At 39.3% G+C, this 19,556-nt stretch overlaps 1 protein-coding gene across 2 annotated transcripts in view; it reads left to right on the top strand.

Annotated features, from left to right (window-relative positions):
* DNAH11 (dynein axonemal heavy chain 11) overlaps nucleotides 1-19,556 on the top strand; it is a 356,336-nt gene that overhangs the window by 40,422 nt on the left and 296,358 nt on the right. For both annotated transcript variants that reach the window (XM_042967928.1, XM_042967929.1), the window contains one exon: nucleotides 14,984-15,100. In XM_042967928.1, the coding sequence (XP_042823862.1) occupies nucleotides 14,984-15,100 (117 nt within the window). The remainder of the gene's footprint in view (nucleotides 1-14,983; nucleotides 15,101-19,556) is intronic.

The following is a 19,556-nucleotide window of genomic DNA, read 5'->3' on the forward strand; positions in this document are numbered from 1 at the left end:
CCCGAAGCAGGCTCCAGGCTCTGAGCTGTCAGCACAGAGCCCGACATGGGGCTTGAACCCATGAGCTGTGAGATCATGACCTCAGCCGAAGTTGGACGCTTAGCCAACTGAGGCACCCAGGTGCCCCTGTTTTTTTATATTTAATTTTCTGAGGAATTTCTGAGCTGTTCTGCATAGTGGTTGAACAGTTTTGCCCTCCCACCAGTGATGCAGAAGAATTCCGGTGCCACCATGTCCTCACAAACACTTGTTCTCTCTCTTTCTTTCTTCCTTCCTTCCTTCCTTCCTTTCTTTTTTTCTTTCTTTTCATAGCCATCCTAATGGCTGTGAAGTGACATCTCATTGTGGTTTAATTTGCATTTCTCTAATAACTAGTGTGTTGGTCATGATTTTTATGTGCCTGTTGGCCATTTTTTTATCTGTGAAGAAATACCTATTCTAATCTAGTGCCCATTTTTTCAGTTCACTTGGAGGTTATTTTCTACATTTTTGACATTAATCCCTCATCAGATACAAGACTTGCAAGTAGTTTCTCCCATTCTGTCTTTACACTTTTTTGATACTGTTTTTTGATGCAAAAAAGTTTTTGAATTTTGATGAAGTCAGATTTATCCATTTTTTTCTTTTGTTGTTTATGCCTTTGATGTCCTATCCAAGAGATGATTGCTAAATGAATGTCATGAAGAATTTCTCCAGTATTTTCTTCTAAGAGATTTATACTTGAACTCTTATATTTAGGTCTTTGATCCACTTTGAGTTAATTTTTGTATATTTGTCAGGGTCCACCTTTATTGTTCATCACCATCGGTATGGAACTGCAACTGACTTGTGCATATTGATTTTGTATCCTGTGACTTTGAATATATTACTGCTAATAGCCTTTTTTTTTTTTTTTTTGGAGGAGGGGCATAAAATCTTTAGGGTTTTCTACATAAAAAATCCTTGTATGTGTTATGAGATAATTTTACTTCTTTCCAGTTTGAATACTTTAAATTTGTTTTCTTACATAATTGTTCTGGCTAGTGTTTCTAATGCTATGTTGAATATGAGTGAAATTGCTCATCCTGTCCTGTTTTTGATCTTAGGGGATAAGATTTTAGTCTTTGAGCATTGAATATGCTGTTATCTTGGCAGTTTTGATAGATGACCTTTATCAAGTTGAGGAACTTTCCTTTCATTCTTTATTTAGTGTTTTTATCCTAAAAGGGAATTGAATTTTGTCATGTTTTTTATGCATCAGTTGAGATGATTATGTAGGGTTTTTTTTTCCTTTGATTTTATTGCTTTGGTGAACTACAGTGATTGTCTCATGCCATCCTTGCATTCCAAGAAGAAATTTAGTTGGTTATAGTGTATAATCCTTTTAATAAGCTGGTGGATTCTGTTTTCTAGTTTCTGTTGAGAGTGTTTGCATCATGACTGAGGAGGGGTACCAGTCTACACTTTGCCCTTCTTGTAGTATTTTTATGTGGCTGTGGTGTCAGGGTAGTGTTTGCCTCATAGAATGGGTTAGGGGTATTCTCTCCTCTACAGTCTTTTGGAAGAGTTTAAGAAGGATTGGGGTTAATTCTTCTTTAAATGTTGGCTAGTGTTCACCAGTAAAGCCGTCTAGTTTTAGGATTTTCTTTGTTGTATAGTTTGCAGAGTACTGGTCTTTGATGTCTTTGGTTAAATTTATTCCTAGATATTTTATTCTTACCCACTTGTAAGTGGAATTGTTTTCTTAATTTTTCCTATTGATGGTTTGTTTAGTGTATAGAAGTGCAACAGGATTCTGTGTATTAATTTGTATCCTGAAGCTTCACTGATTACATTCATTGTAATAGGTTTTGTTTTAGTGGCATCTTTAGGGTTTTCTATATATGGTACCATGTCATCTGTGAAGAGTGATAGTTTTACTTCTTTCCGATTTGGATGCCTTTGATTTATTTTTCCCATCTAATTGCTTTCACAAGAACTTCCAGTATTATGTTGTGTAAAAGTGGCAAGAGTGGACATAATTGTCTGATTCCTGATCTTAGAAGAAAAGCTTTCATCTTTTTGCCTTTGAGAATGATGTTAGCTGCAGGTTTGTCATAGATGACCTTTATTATCATGAGGTGTGTTCCCTCTAACTCTACTTTGTTGAGTTTTCATCATGAATGGATGTTGAGTTATGCTAGATGCTTTTTCTGCATCTGTTGAGATGATAATGTGATTTTTATCTTTCATTTTGTTAATGTATTTTTGGTCATGATGAATGATCTTTTCTATATATTGTTGAAATTGATTTGCTAATATTTTGTCAAGAATTTTTGCATCTATGTTCATCAAGGATATTGATTGGTAATTTTCTTTCTTTGTAGTGCCTTTGTCTGGTTTTGGTATCAGTATGCTGACATCATAGGATAAATTGGAAAGTACTTCTTCCTCTCAGATTTTTTTTGGAATAGTTAGAAAAGGATAGGTATTAACTCTCTTTAAGTGTTTGGTAGAATTCACCTGTGAAGTCATCTGGTCCTGGACTTTTGTTTGAGAGTTTTTTGGTTACTGATGCATTTTTCTCACTGGTAATTGGTCTGTTCATATTTTATATTTCTTCCTGATTGAGTGTCAGAAGATTGCATGTTCCTAGAAATTTTTCCATTTCTTCCAGGTTGTCTGCTTTGCTGGGGTATTATTTTTCATAGTAGTCTCTTCTAATCCTTTCTATTTCTTTGGAGTTTGTTGTGTTGTTGTTGTTTGTGTTACTGTTTTCCTCTTAAAAAATTTTTTTTTCTAATTTTTTTAATGTTTATTTTTGAGAGAGAGAGGGAGAAAGAGAGAGAGAGAGTGTGCAAGCATGAGCAGGGGAAAGGCAGAGGGAGAGGGAGACACAGAACCTGAAACAGGCTCCAGGCTCTGAGCTGTCAGCACAGAGCCCCAGGCAGGGCTTGAACACATGACCAGTGAGATCATGACCTGAATCAAAGTCGGACGCTTAACTGACTGAACCACCCAGGTGCCCCTGTTTTCCTCTTTTATTTCTGATTTTGAGTTCTCTTTTTCCCTTGTTGAGACTGGCTAAAGGTTTCTCGTTTTATTGTTTTAAAGAACCAGCTCTTAGATTCATTGATTTTATCTCTCTCTCTCTTTCTCTCTCTCTCTCTCTCTCTCTCTCTCTCTCTCTCTCTCTTTTTTAGTCTTTATTTCCTCTCTGATCTTTATTATTTCCTTCTAACTTTAGGCTTTGTTGGTTTTTTTTAGTTCCTTTAGGTATAAGGTTAGATTTTTTGAGATTTTTCTTATTTCTTGAGGAAAGCCTGTATCACTATCTATTTCCCTCTTAGAACTGCTTTAACTTTGTCTCAAAGATCTTGAAGCATTGTGTGTCCACCTTTTTTTGTTATTGTTTTTGTCTCCAGATATTTTTTGATGTCCTCCTTGATTTCTTTATTGACCAACTGGTAGTTTAGTACCATGTTTTGTCTCCATGTGTTTGTATTTTACAGTTTTTCTTGTAATTTTTAGTTTCATCCTGTTGTGGTCAATAAGATGCTTGATAGGATTTCAGTCTTCTTATATTTATCAAGACTTGCTGTGTGTCTTAAAATGACCCATCCTGGAGAATATTGTGTGTGTACTTGAAAAGAATGTGTATTCAGCTGTATTTGGATGGAGTGTTCTGTATATATCTTTTAGGCCCATTTGGCCTACTGTGTTGTTAAAAGCCACTCTTTCTTTACTGATTTTGTCCGGATGACCTATCCACTGATGTAAGCAGAATGTTAAAGTCTCCTACTATTAATGTGTTAATGTCAATTTCTCCCTTTATGTCAATATTTGCTTTACATGTCAATATATGTATTTTTAATTTTTTTTGATATACACACATTTTTGAGAGAGCGTGAGCATGGGCAGGGGTGGGACAGAGAGAGAGGGAGACACAGAATCCAAAGCAGGCTCCAGGCTCTGAGCTGTCAGCACAGAGCCTGACCCGCAGGGCTCAAACCCATGAACTGCAAGATCATGACCTGAGCTGAAGTCTAACATTTAATGAACTGAGGCAACCAGGCACCCCTTATTAAACATATATTTAGGTGCATAGATATTTAAAATTGTTATAGCCTCAGATTGGATTGATCCCTTTATCATTATGTAATGCTCTTTGTCTCTTTTTGCAGTCAATTTTTTTTTTTTAAGTTTCTTTTGAGAGAGAGAGAGAGAGCGAGCGAGCATGTGAGCAGCGGGAGAGGCAGAGAGAGGAGAGAGAGAATCCCAGGCAGGCTCCATGCTGTTGGCATGAGCCCAACTTCGGGCTCGAGCTCACAAACTGTGAGATCATGACTTGAACCAGAAGCAAGAGTCAGATGCTTAACTGGCTGAGCCACCCCCTTGCTCCTGCAGTCACTGTTCTAAACCCTCTTTTGTCTACCATAAGTATCGCTACCCTCAGCTTTTTTTTTTTTTTAACTTCCATTTGAATGGAATATTTTTTCCATCCCTTCACTTGTAGTTTGTATGTATCTTTAGGTTTGAAGTGTGTCTTTTTTTTTTTTTTTAACGTTTATTTTTGATAGAGATAGAGCACAAGTGGGAAAGGGGCAGAGATAGAAGGAGACACAGAATCTGAAACAGACTCCAGGCTCTGAGCTGTCAGTACAGAGCCCGACGCGGGGCTGGAACTCACAAACTGCGAGATCATCACCTGAGCCGAAGTTGGATGCTTAACCAACTGAGCCACCCAGGCGCCCTTGAAGTGTGTCTCTTGTAAGCAGCATATAGTTGAGTCATATTTTGTTTTCCATTCATTCACTGTATGGTATTTGATGGGAGCATTTAGACCTTTTACATTTAGAGTAATTATTGATAGGTATGTATTTAGTGGAATTTTAATTGGAGTTTTTTTTTTTTTTTGGTTGTTTTTGTATTTCTTTTGTATTGTCTTGCTCTTCTCCCTCGTGATGATGACTTTCTTTAATGTTTTGCTTGGATTCCTTTCTGTAAATTTTTTGTATATCATGGATTTTTGGTTTGTGTTTACCATGAGATTCATATTTAATACCCTATGTATGTAGCACACGTGATAGTTAAGTTTGAACACATTCTAAAAACATTGCATTTTTATTTCCTACTGCATGTTTCATGTATATGATGTCAAATTTTTCATCTTATTTTGTGTATCCCTTAACCAATTATTGTAGATAGAATTACCTTGTTTTTTTGTTTTATGCTCCAAATTTTTATTTAAAATCTAGCTAGTTAACATATAATGTAATACAGTTTCAGGAGTAAAATTTAGTGATTGATCACTTACATATAACACTCAGCATAACAAGTGCTGTCCTTAGTACTCATCACCCATCTAGCCCATCCCCCACAGACCTCCCTCCATCAACACTCAGCTTATTCTCTATTGTTAAGGGTGTCTATGGTTTCCTTCTCTCTCTCTCTCTCTCTCTCTCTCTCTCTCCTCTCTTTCTTTCCCTTCCCATGCGTTCATCTGTTTTGTTTCCTAAATTCCACATATGAGTGAAATCACGGTATTTGTCTTTCTCTGACTGACTTTGCTTAGTGTAATACAATCCAGCTCTATCCAGGAATTGACTTTTGTTTTAATCTTCATTACTAGCCTTGTAAGTAATTGATGTAGTACACTCCTGTTGCTTTTAGTGGTGAAAATTTTTCTTTTCATAGTTTTCTTCTATTTATGGCCTTGCCTTTTCTGATTAAAGAAGTTCTGTTAGCATTTTTTATGAGACTGGTTTAGTGGTGATGAACTTCTTCTATCTGGGAAACTTGATCTCTCCTTCAATGCTGAATAACTTTGCATGCTAGGTTGAATATTCTTGGTTGTAGGTTTTTTCCTTTTAGCACTTTAAATATATCATGCCATTTCCTTCTGTCCTACAAAGTTTCTGTTGAAAAATTAGCTGATAGTGTTTTAGGGTTTCCTTTGTACAGAAGTAATTGTTTTTCCTGTTTTAAGATTACTTTTTCTTTAATTTTTAACATTTTAATTTTTGTGTCTTGATGTAGACCTCCTTGGATTCATCTTGCTTGGGGCTCTCTCTGTTTCCTGGATGTCCATTTCCTTCCCCAGTTTAAGGGAATTTTCAGCTATTACTTCTTCAGATAAGTGTTCTGCTTCTTTCTTTCTTTCTTTCTTTCTTTCTTTCTTTCTTTCTTTCTTTCTTTCTTTCTTTCTTTCTTCTGAGACACCTATAAGGTGAATATTGTTATGCTTGATGTTGTCTTAGAAGTACCTTACTATATGCTCATTTTTCTTTTTGCTCTTCAGCTTGAGTCCATTTCAGTACACTGTCTCCCAGATGATTGATTCATTCTTCTGCATCCTCTAATCTGCTCTTGATTCCTTTATTGTATTTTTCCTTTATTGTATTCTTTAGTTCTGATAGGTTGTATTTTCTTTCTTTATTGTAGTTCTCACTGATTTCATCCACTCTTCTCAAGTTTAGTGAGCATCATTACTTTGAACTCTTTATCAGATAGATTGCTTATCTCCATTTCACTTAGTTTTTTGAGATTTTATCTTGTTCTTTTGTTTGGAACATATGCCTCTGTCACCTCATTTTTTCTCACTCTGTTTATTTCTATGTATTATGTAGGTCAGCTGTGTTTCCTGGTCTTGAAGGTTGTGGTGTTATTTAGAAGGCATTCTGTGAGCCCAGTAGTAGAGTGCCCCCTAGTGCCCAGCACCAGGTGGTCCGGTGGTGTCCCCTGTGTGGGCGTTATACACCCTCCTGTTGTGCCTGGGCTGCATCTGCTGTAGTTGTGCTGGTGAGTGCTGCTGCCCCCCAGCCCATCTGTCTGCAGCGTCTGGCTGTGACTACTGGGAGTGTACTGGTGGGAAGGGCTGGCCCCTGGTATGCCCAGCTGAGAGGCCTGGCTATAGCTGCTACAGGCTGGCTGGTGGGTAGGATTAGCTCCTGGCATAGCTGGCTGAGAGATCAGGGTAAGCTTGTGTGGGCATGCCCCCTCCACCCCCAGGAGCCTCTTTGGAGGGGGCGTGCGGTGCCAGTCCCGGCCAGGACTGCCAGGTGTGTCGGGGACGGGAGCCACTTGGCAGGGTGGGTCTGCAGGGGAATTCTGGGGTCAACAGTGAGTGCTAGCAGTACAGATGGAGAGTGTCAGAACGAGCTCTGGCAAGCATCCAGCCAGCTAGATTGAAGGAGGGCAAGAAAAATGGCACCCACCAGCACTTTCTTTCTCTGAGAAGGCTCTTGTAGATCCCTTCCCCTTCAGCACACATCTTAAAATTAAGTCAGTAGATTTCCTTCACTTATAACCCAGGTGGCTTGACCAACCGCTGCTCTGTGCTAGGCCTTGGGCATAGTGGTACAGTGTGCTGGTCCTTTAAGAACAGTCTCAGTTTCCTGTAATCCTCTGCCTCTCCTGGAGTGCAGCCCTTCTCAAAGCCAAGTGTTGTAGGAGCAGGTCTTTAGGTACAGATCCCCATGGCCTGGGGTGCTTAATGTGTGGCTTGATAACATTCCTCAGGGAGGACCTTCACACCTGTGACATCCCTCCCACTTGGGGGTCCCTCTCCTGGGGGTTTGGTGCTCAACTGCATCTCTGCCCCCTCTTCCCTTCTCAATGTGTCTTCTTCTTTGTCTTTAGCTGTGGATGATCTCTTCTGCTAATCTTTAGATCATTTTCCGAAGGACTTACATTAAATGTGTGTCATGGGAGGAAGTGAGCTCAGGTTACTCTTACTCTGCCATCGTCTTAGAACTCATCTCAAGGTAGCCTTGATGTCCTTTGTGATTTCTTCCTTGACTCATTGGTTGTGGGAGGTAAGATTTAAAAAAAAATTTTTTTTTTAATATTTATTTTGGAGAAAGAGCAGGAGTGGGTGAGAGGCAGAGAGCAAGGGAGACACGCAGGATGTGAAGCGGGCTCCATGCTCTGAGCTGTCAGCACAGAGCCTGACACAGATCTCGAACTCACAAACTGAGATCATGACCTGAATCGAGGTCAGACACTTAACCTACTGAGCTACCCTGGCTCCCCTGGAGGGTAAGATTTCATACTTTAACTGGTGAAAGACGATGACATTAGACAGTGATAACTGATGGACACATAATGTAATAATTTATAAACGTATCTAGATATAAAATCTAGAACAATACAGAGAGTTACATTTGAAACACTATATTTACATCAAATCTAATTCTAAGAAAATTCAAATAATTAGAGCTGAAGACAGTAAGAAATGGAGGAAAACAACTGAAAAGAAACAAGAAAAATTGACAGTTAAGCCTTAATGTAGCAATAATTACCTTAAATGTAAATGATCTAAATACACAAAGAGCTTGCCAGAGTGTACTAAAAAATATGACCCTACTGTATGCTTTATTTCAGAAATTTGCTTCAAATATAATCAAATTTGTAGATTAAAATTATATTGTAGATTTGTAGACCCTTGATAAAAGGGTCAGTCCACCAAGAAGACATAGCAATCCTAAATGTGTATGCGCCAAAAAAGCCAGCAGCAAAATATATGGTTGAAAACTGTTAGAAGCGAAAAGAAAGAGACAAATTCACATTCCAAGTTGGAGACCTCATTGGCCCCTTCTGAGAAATTGAAAGAACAAGTGAATCAGAAATGAGCGAGGATGTGGAAGAACTCACTAACATCAACCAGGAGGATCTAATCTATGTTTATAAGACACTCCATGCAACAAAAGCAGAATTCACTTTCTTTTTAAGTGCTCAGGAAATATATACCAGGATATGCCATATTTAGGCCATAAGACAACCTTAACAAATGTACGAGATTGAAATTGTACAGAATATGTTCTTTGTTGACAATGGCATCAAAAAGAAATCAATAATGTAAACATAACAGGAAATTTTCTTTTTTTTTTAATTTTTTTAAGTTTTATTTATTTTTGAGAGAGAGACAGAGAGAGTGAGTTGGGGAGGGGCAGAGAGAGGGAGAGAGAGAGAATCCCAAGCAGGCTCTGTGTTGTCAGCATGGAGCCTGATGCGGGGCTTGAACTCACACACTGTGAGATCATGACCTGAGCCGAAACCAAGAGTCGGACTCTTAACCGACTGAGCCACCCAGGCGCCCCTTACAGGAATATTTCAACATTGGAAACTGAGAAGCACATCTTTAAATATTCCATGAATCAAAGAACAGTGTCAAGGGAAATAAAATATAGAGGACTTAATGAAACTGAAAATGGAACCTATCAAAATTTGTGGGAACAGCCAAAGCAGTTCTGAGAGAGACAGGAACAGCACTCAGAATGTATAGATTAAAAAAGTCTCAAAACAGTAGTCGAGGTTTTCACTTTAAGAGCCTAGAGGAAAAAAACAAACAAACAAAAAACCTAGAAAAAAGAGCAAAGTAGATACAAAGCAACTAGAAAGAAGGAAACAGTAAAGAGAATGGATCTATGAAATTTAAAAAATAGAGAAAAATCAATGAAACTAAGAGTTAATTCTTTGAAAAGACAAAGTGAAAAAGCAAATTACCAGTATCAGGGATAAAATGGGCTACCACTACATTCTCTGCAGACATCAAAAGAATAATAGGGAATATTGCAACAAAAAACCACCTCTGCACACATCAATTTGACACCCAGAAGAAATGGACCGATTCCTCAAATACCAGAACTATCACAGCTCATCCAATGAGAAATAGATAAATTAAAATTTTTATTTTATTTTTTAAATTTACATCCAAATGAGTTAGCATATAGTGCAACAATGATTTCAGGAATAGATTCCTTAATGCCCCTTGCCCAGTTAGCCCATCCGCCCTCCCACAACCCTCTAGTCACCCTCTTTTCTCCATATTTAAGTTTCTTATGTTTTTCCCCTCCCTGTTTTTATATTATGTTTGCTTCCCTTCCCTTATGTTCATCTGTTCTGTGTCTTAAAGTCCTCATATGAGTGAAGTCATATGACATTTGTTTTTCTCTGACTAATTTCACTCAGCATAATACCCTCCAGTTCCATCCACATAGTTGCAAATGGCAAGATTTCATTCTTTTTGATTGCCGAGTAATACTCCATTGTATATATATATATATATATATATATATATATATATATATATATATATATATACACACCACATCTTCTTTATCCATTCATCCATCGATGGACATCGGTGGGCTCTTTCCATACTTTGGCTATTGTTGATAGTGCTGCTATAAACATTGGGGTGCATGTGTCCTTTTGAAACAGCACACCTGTATCCCTTGAATAAATACCAAGTGCAATTGCTGGGTCGTAGGGTAGTTCTATTTTTAATTTTTTGAAGAACCTCCATAGTGTTCTCCAGAGTGGCTGCACCAGCTTGCATTCCCACCAGCAATGCAAAAAAGATCCTCTTTCTCCACATCCTCGCCAACATCTTTCGTTGCCTGAGTTGTTAATGTGAGCCATTCTGACAGGTGTAAGATGGTATCTCATCGTGGTTTTGATTTGTATTTCCCTGATGAGTGATGTTGAGCATTTTTTTTGTGTCGGCCGTCTGGACGTCTTCTTTGGAGAAGTGTCTATTCCTGTCTTTTGCCCATTTCTTCACTGGATTCTTTGTTTTTTGGGTGCTGAATTTGATAAGTTCTTTCTAGATTTTGGATACTAAGCCTTTATTTGATATGTCATTTGCAGATATCTTCTCCCATTCAACCGGTTGCCTTTTCATTTTGCTGATTGTTTCCTTCACTTTGCAGAAGCTTCTTATTTTGATGAGGTCCCAGTAGTTCATTTTTTCTTTTGTTTCCCTTGCCCCCAGAGACCTGTTGAGTAAGAAGTTGCTGCAGCCATGATCAGAGAGGTTTTTGCCTGCTTTCTTCTCAAGGGTTTTGATGGTTTCCTGTCTTACATTTAGGACTTTCATCCATTTTGAGTTTATTTTTGTGTATGGTGTAAGAAAGTGGTCCAGGTTCATTCTTCTGCATGTCGCTGTCCAGTTTTCCCAGCACCACTTGCTGAGGAGACTGTCTTTATTCCATTGGATATTCTTTCCTGCTTTGTCAAAGATGAGTTGGCCATATGTTTGTGGGTCCATTTCTGGGCTCTCTATTCTGTTCTATCGATCTGAGTGTCTGTTTTTGTGCCATTAAAATTTTTTTTTAATGTTTATTTTTGAGAGCGAGTGTGCGAGTGGGAGAAGGGCAGAGAAGGGAGGGCAGAGGATGAGAAATGGGCTCTGTACTGACAGCAGGGAGCCTGATGTGGGATTCTAACTCAAGAACCACAAGATCATGACCTGAGCTGAAGTTGGATGCTTAAGCACCTGGGCCACCCAGGCGCCCCAGAAACAAATTTTAAAGTGAGATACATTTGACGTATAACATTGATTAATTAGTTTTAGTTGTGCAACATGAGTTTGACATGAGCATAGATTGAGAAACGATGATCACAGTAGGTTTAGTTAACATCCATCACCACATGTGGTTGACATTTTTTCCCCTGTGGTGAATAGAAAATTTGAATAATATAACTACTAAGAAAATTGGATTTGTGATTTAAAAACCTCCCAAAAGGGGGTTCCTGGGTGGCTCAGTTGCTTAAGCGTCCAACTCTTGGTTTTGGCTCAGCTCATGATCTTAGAGTTTCGTGAGTTTGAGCCCCATATCAGACTCTGCGCTGGTAATGCAGAGCCTGCTTGAGATTCTCTCCCTCACTGTCTGCTCCTCTCTCCCTCTGTCTCTGTCTGAAAATACATAAATAAACTTAAAAAAAAAAAAAAAAACTTCCCCAAAGGAAATATCCAGGCCCGGACTGTTTAACTGGAGAATTCTTCAGTTATTTCCAAATATTTAGGAATTAATATTAGTTCTACACAGTTTCTTACAGAAATACGAGAGGAGGGAACACTTCCTAATTTGTTTTATGAAGCTAGTAGTTATCATCCTGATTACCAGACCAGAGCAGATAATAAAAAAAAAAGGAAAAGTACAAACTATTTTCCCTCATAAATCTAGAGCTAAAAATCCTTAGCAAAGTATTAGTAAGCAGAATTTGGCAACACAGAAGAAGGACCTATACCATGTGCAAGTGAGGTTTATTTTAGGGATGCAAAGCTGGTTTAATATTTGAAAATCCACATATTAACAGTTTTAAAGAAGACAAGAATGATTATGTTAAATGATGCATGAAAATCATTTTACCAAATTCCGTGTCCTTTTCTGATGAAAACTCTCAGAATAGAAACAGAGTAACCTCTTGAATTTGCATAAAGAACATGTTCCAAAAGCCTGTCGCACATTATACGTAATGGTTAAGGGTCTTTCTAAATCCCAAACACGTAGCATATGTTCAACTGCCCACTCAACATCTGAGCTGAAATATTTGATAGACATCTCAATATAAACTTGCAAAACTGAACCTCTCCTTTACCTGTACTCCAACCTACTCTTCCTTGTCTCCATCTCATTAGATGGCACATGTGATGCACAGCTTTGGAGTCATTCACAGTCTTGCTCTTTTACCCATGATAAACAGCAGGTTCTGCCAGACATACCCTGAGATTATACCCACATCTCATCTCTGACCTGAATTACTGCCTTTGCCCCGAAACTGCTTAGCCCCTGTCTTGGCTCCATTAGGGTCTATTTTTCACTCAGTAGCACGAGTGCCTTTTAGGAGTTAAGTCAAATCAGGGCATTTCTCTAGCTAAAACTTCAGTAATTTCTCATGTCACTAATAAGGGCAATTTTGCAGTTGCCAAGGTGGAAAAAAAAAGTTTATAATGATCCTTGAGTAATTCCAGCATATTGTTAATGCTTTAATAAGTATTTATTGAGAAACACGTGTGTGCCAAGAACACCATTAAGTATGGGGACTGTGACTCTGACTACTAAACCTGTTCATTATACTCCCAGAGTTTTGACTCCAGGGGAGAATACAGGTAGGCAATAATCCAGTGGGCTCAGTGCTAGGATTTGAAAAATACAGAGCGCTAGGAGAATGTTTGTGAAGGGCCCCTTTGCCAAAGGAAGTGAGAGGAAACTGAGAAAGTACCTGAAAGATAAATAGAACTGAAAAATAAATACACATTAGGCAGGTGAAGAGTGTGTAAAAAGGAAGGGATTAGTGGAAAATTGAATCCTTCAGAGAGAGAGGATGGGTATGACCAGGCAGGTGGGGCTGGTTCCTAGTGTGAAAGGGGGTCCAGATCACATAGGGTTTTATAGAGTGTGGTAAGACTTTTGAGACTTTATCTTAAAAAATAAGGATTATGAATTGGAGGATTATGAATAGTGACATCATAATATTTCTTTTTTTAGGAAGCTTATTTAGACGGCACTTTGAGGAATTATTCATAGAGACAATAACAGAGGCAAAGAAAGTGTTTAGCAGAAATCCAGCTGAATGGTAGTGGTGATCTGGACCAGAGTGATGCCTGGAGAGACGGAGCATAGTCGGCGTACTCACAAGGTGGTTAAGAGAAGAGATTGATAGCACTTGACCAAGAGAGAAGGGGGCAAAGGAGGTGGCCGAAATTTCTGTTCGGGTGTCTAAAAAGAGCTGCTTTTTAGAGAAAATGATGAATTCAGATTTGTGCAAGATGACTTTGAATTATCTGTGAGACTTTCATGGGGAGAGGTGCCATTGACCTTCTGAATTTGGGTTGAATGAGTAAAACAGTTTAGGAGAGAGAGAGAGATAGTTGGGATCGAGATTCGCATTTTCCCCTCCTTGAGCTATTAACTACTAACTGTTTAACACTTGAGCATCTGAAATTGTAAGCTTCTTGTTGTTGTACTGAGAAGAGGGATAAGTTAGGCTTGTTGGGACTTGTTGGGAAGTTGTGTTTACTTTTAAAAGTCATTGATCTTGAATGAAGAGACTATCTCTTGTTCAGACCTAGAGACTTCCTCTAGATGCTAAATATAACATTGTGATATATGACACACAGAGCCCTAGAACGTTGCCATTGCACTCTGTTGTCAGGGTGTGTTAAAGGGTCAGCACGGGGTGTTCCTTCGTAGAAACCTACAAACGTTGTGGTTGGAATGTGGGCTCTGGAGTCAGGTTGCCAGGATTTACGCTCTGGTTCTGCTGTGACTATGGGCAGGTTATTTAACTTCCCTGAGTTTGTTTTGTCCCATATAAGGCGGAAACAATATCACCTACATCATGTGGTGTTTGTGCAAGTTGAGTTAATATTGGAAAGCATTCAGAACAGAAAACTGAATGTTAGCCATCAGTATTACTGCTGTTATTAATAGATAAGGCTTTGTTTATAGAGGTAACAGAGGACCCCGTGATGTTAAATGGGTGGTACACGGTCTAGGGGCAGCATGACTGGAAAGCCCAAAGTGTTAGTGAATTTCTGGAACTTCTTCGGTGAAGACTGTGAATTGCTGTGCCATGCAGATGATAGTTATTCTTTCACGATTTCATTCTTTCTAATCACGGGAGTGGGTGGTTATTATTAGGAGGAAACTGGGGGTTGTTAACTGCATATTAACACACAGGGAAAATGGAAGAGCATTGTGTTTCATCCGTATCACTAATGATGCTTTCTTACAGACCTGTGATTTTTGTTCTCGCCTGAAGAAATAGTGTTTCTGGGTAGGTTTTCTGCTCCATGAGAAACCATCCTCTTTTAAACTTATAGGTATACTGAAATTACAATGAAGATGGGTTCTTTTTTATTTTCGGAAAAGCTTTGCTTTATCACTGATTAAAAAAAAAAATGGATTGGGAGGAGGACAACAGACCGTGGGTCCAAATGCTGATGTCGAGGTCTGCGCCGGTGAAAAGGCCAGTGGAAATGCAGGCTGGCAGTGCTAAATGCTCAGTGTTCCCATAAGGCTCCCGTTTTGAACAGTTAGATAAGTTCTTTCTTGTTCTTCCCTGGAATCCTGCTATGAAACATTCAGAGAGATGGGGAGAAGGAGGAGGGGAGAGAAGGGGAGGGGGAAGGGTGTCACAGGGAGGGAGGGGGGGGAGGCAGGTCATGCTTCAGTGATTGCTATTTTCACTGTTGGATACTTTCTCATAAACTATTTGCCTTTGAATTTTACAGGAATTTGAAAGTGATTATGTTGTGTTTAAGTCCAAAACTTTGGAATTTGACCGAAGGCTTGGGACAATTCTTTGTGAAGGTTTCTTTAACTGCAATGGTTTAGAAGCTGCGTTCAAGGTTAGTTCTGAAGAAGCTATCATTAAAAAATATTTTCCTAGTGAATACATTCCTTTCGGATCCAGGTAAACTATTAACCAGTCACATGCTGTTTGCATTCACCTCCCTGAATTAAATTTTACGTACTGCTCTTATGAATGATGTGCACTCTGGACAAGGTCATTGTCAGGACTTTGGGGCATTGATCTTTTTTCAGATGCAGTTTTGTAGCTCTTGTTACCTTTAGAGTGAGGTTGGCATGGCCAATGAAATCCTGATTGAAAATTAAGCCTCCATGAAAAGTGGGAAATACCTCTTAATCTAAGATTTTTTTCTTTACCGTTGTTTACATGTGTTGGGTTTACCTGGCCACTTCATTACTCTGACTGAAACAAATAGCATTTTGGGTACTCTGTTTCATGAGGTATAAGACATCATAGGTTCTCAAACACACCATTATTTTGTGTATACAGAAAGGAAAGTGGTGCCAAAAAATTATGGTTCCATCGATTATGTACCATAGTCCACTTTCAGATGTTAAGATGCAAAAAAATGTTGGACAGAGAACTGACGAAATGCAGTGTGCTGTGTATGTATTCTGAGTTACATAAAAGAAATGCATCGTCGCAGACCTCCCAAAAGGACAGCTTATGAGATGAGGAAGAGGGACATATATGAAACTTGCTTGTCAAAGAAAAGAACCGTAAGTGACATGTAAATTCAGATGGCATCCCACAAGAGGAACTGAGCCTTCTGTTTCAGGAGAAATATGCCCAGGGAATCTTGGGCACAATTCATTGAAAATGGCAGTGCAAAACAAAAGAATGGACACAGACTTCATGTAAGATACTGTCCGATTTTGACCTCAGATTCACATGATCAGTCAGTTGGTGGTGAAGGTGGAATTGTCTTGGCCTGGGAAAGCATTTTAACATGGAGAATTGACAAGGATCAAATAGTTGTTCATTTTGTAAGAGCTGGGAGATGAAATGGAGATGCTGTTTCCCAAAATATATAGCCTGTTATTGTAGAATTAAGCTGCCTGTGATCCCATCTCTCAGAAATTACTATTTCATACCACCACTACTTTTTATTTGGCTAGAAATGCATACATGTATCTCTTTGACAAAAGTGACATCATAGGCTGGCCCTCGGCAAACTTTTTCACTTAGCAATCAGTCATAAATATTTTCTTTTATAGCAGAATTCAATACTGTTTTTGTAATGGGTACCCAGTAATGTATCATTCTCTCTGTTACTGGAGCTACTTTGTTTTTCATGCTTTTATAAATAACTAGAGGAAAGAATGTAGATGGTTCTCTTTACAGAGACTCCTACCTGTTGTTGTTGTTGTTGTTGTTGTTGTTGTTAAAGCCTTTTTTTTAATGTTGGGGTGCCTGGGTGGCTCAGTCAGTTAAGTGTCCGACTTTGGCTCAGGTCATGATCTCACAGTTAGTGAGTTCAAGCCCCATGTCTGGCTCTGTGCTGAGAGCGCAGAACCTGTTTGATATTCTCTCTCTCCCTCTTGGTCTGCCCCTTCCCTGCTCCTTCCTGCTTTCTCTCAAAAATAAATAAATAAACGCAGAAAAAAAACCTAAAATGGGGCATCTGGGTGGCTCAGTTGGTGTGACTTCAACTCAGGTCATGATCTCACAGTTTGGGAGTTCTAGCCCCACGTCGGGCTCTGCGCTGGCCTCTCAGAGTCTGGAGCCTGCTTGGCATCCTGTGCCTCCCCCTCTCTCTCCCCCTGACTTGTGCATGTGCTCCCTTTCTGTCAAAAGTAAATACATAAACATTTTAAAAATAGTGTTTGTTTATTTTTGAGAGAGAAAGAGAGTGCGACTGGGGAAAGGGCAGAGAGAGAGAGAGGCACAGAGGATCTGAAGCGGGCTCTGGCCCAACAGAGAGCCTCATGCAGGGCTTGGACTCACAAACCGTAAGATCAGGACCCGAGCCAAAGTTGGATGCTTAACCACCTGAGTCACCCAGGCGCCCCTGCTACCTCTTCTAATTCAAGTCTCTCTTCTTCTCTTAGCACAACGGTTGATACGGATTCTCTTCTAGTGTGTGCCACTTCTCTTTTTCTAAACAACTTTGTCTTTTTGTCATGTATTTTTTTCTTTAACTTTCCCCATATTTGTACCTTGTCTGTGGAAACGTATAACGTGAGCTCCTGCCTGGTAGCTCTGCAGGGGTGGGACATCATCTTAGGTTTTTTGTTATATTTAGATCCCTTCCTTCAGTGTCTTATGAAGCGAACACTTCATAACTGCTTGGGGTTGGGTAGACTGGTCGTCAGAGTAACGGAATGACACCCTGCTGAGGGTGACTGCAGGGAGAAAAGTGGCAGAGGACAAAACTTACAGGATTGCGTATTGAGGAAAAAACGATCTCTGCCACCGGTGCAGGATGATAAACTGTGACCGTTGGCTGTTGGGTCCCAGGGAATAAATATTTGCAGATGCTTTTCCCAAGACCGTGATTCATGCCTGCCCTTGGCAAAGACGTGACCAGGAAGGGCACTGGGCCCAAACACTGTTCTCCTCTAATGTGAAACTGTAGTTCAAAGCCTCCAAGTGTCGACACTCAATAAAAAACAAAACAAAGCCAAACGTGAAGGGATGTTTCTCTGAAATGTAGTGTGTCTGTGTGAAGGTAGACTGAAGTGTGCGAGTGAAAGTGTCTAGAGGAGTCCTCAGACAGTGAAAGTGGAGGCGATGAAAGTGTGACGTGTGCAATGGTTCAGGTGGCAAGAGATGAAAAAAATTGTGGAAAGAGGAAAAGCTAGGAAAAAAAACATAAATAGCGAGTACTTGAATGGAGGCAGCAGCCTTAGGAAAAGCCATGTTATGTAGTGAAAGTGGGAATTAGAAGAAAATTACAGCGGATCTTACAGATCTCAAATGGGATATTTAGGAGACGAAACATATAGTGGGAGTCCATGTTTAATCGTTTGAGGTTGATAGGAAGGGAAGTGTTTTTTCTACTCTTTACAGAATAGCTCTCAGTGCCATCATGACAAGGAAGCAAGAGGTGCCAGTGACCACAGTTCTCATCCCAGAGGGTAATTTTTAGCTACTTGGTCATGTGCACCTGCCTAAAGGGTTAAGACTTTTCTTCTTACCATTTCCTGGCTCTCCAGCCTCCCCATAGCCTCTGTGTCTTTTCTCTGTTACACTTGGAGTCACGTCTCACTAAACATATCAGGTAGACAAGATGAGATGCGGTCAGGAAGCTTCTGGTATTTCACTTGTGGTCAGTACAGTAAGTGTTTGAAAGAGCATGTTGGGAAATCAATGCATTTCCCTGCTGTCAGAGGATTGCACTTCTTTGTTCAATCTCAGTCAGTGTTTGCTTCTGAATGTTAATACAAACTCCAAAGTCAACAAAATAGTGGTTGCAAGGAGAACGTTTATTTGCATTTTGCTAGGTAGCTGCTAATCAAGCAGGTTTAAAAATGTTTAGCAGTTTCTATAGTGTTATAATTGATATTACCAGAGGAAAAAAAGCCTAATGTCTCTAAACTGACCTCTAAGATACAGTTAAATCTACTTTTTACTTCGTACAATTTTTTTTTGTTGTTGTTGCTGTTTTTCCCCCAGTGAATGTGGTTTATGTAAATATTCAGAAAATGTTAACAGGAAAGCTGTTTTTAAAGAACAGGTTTCCCCCCCCCCCCATTATTTTGCTTTAATTCCAGTGTAATTAACATACAGTGTTCAATTAGTTTCAGGTGTACAATACAGTGATTCAACATTTCTGTACATTACATTACTTCAGCTCCATTGGTTAAGCATCCAGTTTTTTATTTCGCTCAGGTCATGATCTCCTGGTTGTGAGAGTGAGCCCTGAGTCGGGCTCTGCACTGGGCAGGAGCCTGCTTGAGATTCTCCCTCTCTGTCTGCCCCTCTCCCACTCAGGCTTGCTCACACCCTTTCTCTCTCAAACAAACAAAGAAAACAATTAAAAACCCCAATCCTGTACATTACTTAATGTTCATCCTATGTGTTCTCTTAACACCCCTCACCTGTTTCATCCATCATCCATCCCACATCCCCTCTGCTAACCACCAGTTCTCTGTTTTTGAGTCTTCTTCTCTTGTCTTTTTTTTCTTCGTTAAATTTCACATACATGATGTCATAGGTTATTTGTCTTCTTCTGAGTGATTTCTCTCACTTAGCATTATGCCCTCTAGATCCATCTATGCTATTACAAGTGGCAAGATTTTATTCTTTTTTTATGGCTCATATTCTGTTGTACATATACCACGTCTTTTCTACCCATTCATTTATTGATAGACACTTGGGTTGCTTCCATATTTTGCTTTTGTAAATAATGCTACAGTAACACAGCGGTGTATATATCGCTTTTTTTTTTTTTTTTTTTGTATTTGGGTGTTTTGTATTTGGGTAAATACCCAGTAGTGCAATTACTGGATCATATGGTAATTCTATTTTTAATTTTGTGAGGAACCTCC

The sequence above is a fragment of the Panthera tigris genome, chromosome A2, assembly GCF_018350195.1.
Source record: "Panthera tigris isolate Pti1 chromosome A2, P.tigris_Pti1_mat1.1, whole genome shotgun sequence".
Classification (NCBI taxonomy): domain Eukaryota; kingdom Metazoa; phylum Chordata; class Mammalia; order Carnivora; family Felidae; genus Panthera; species Panthera tigris.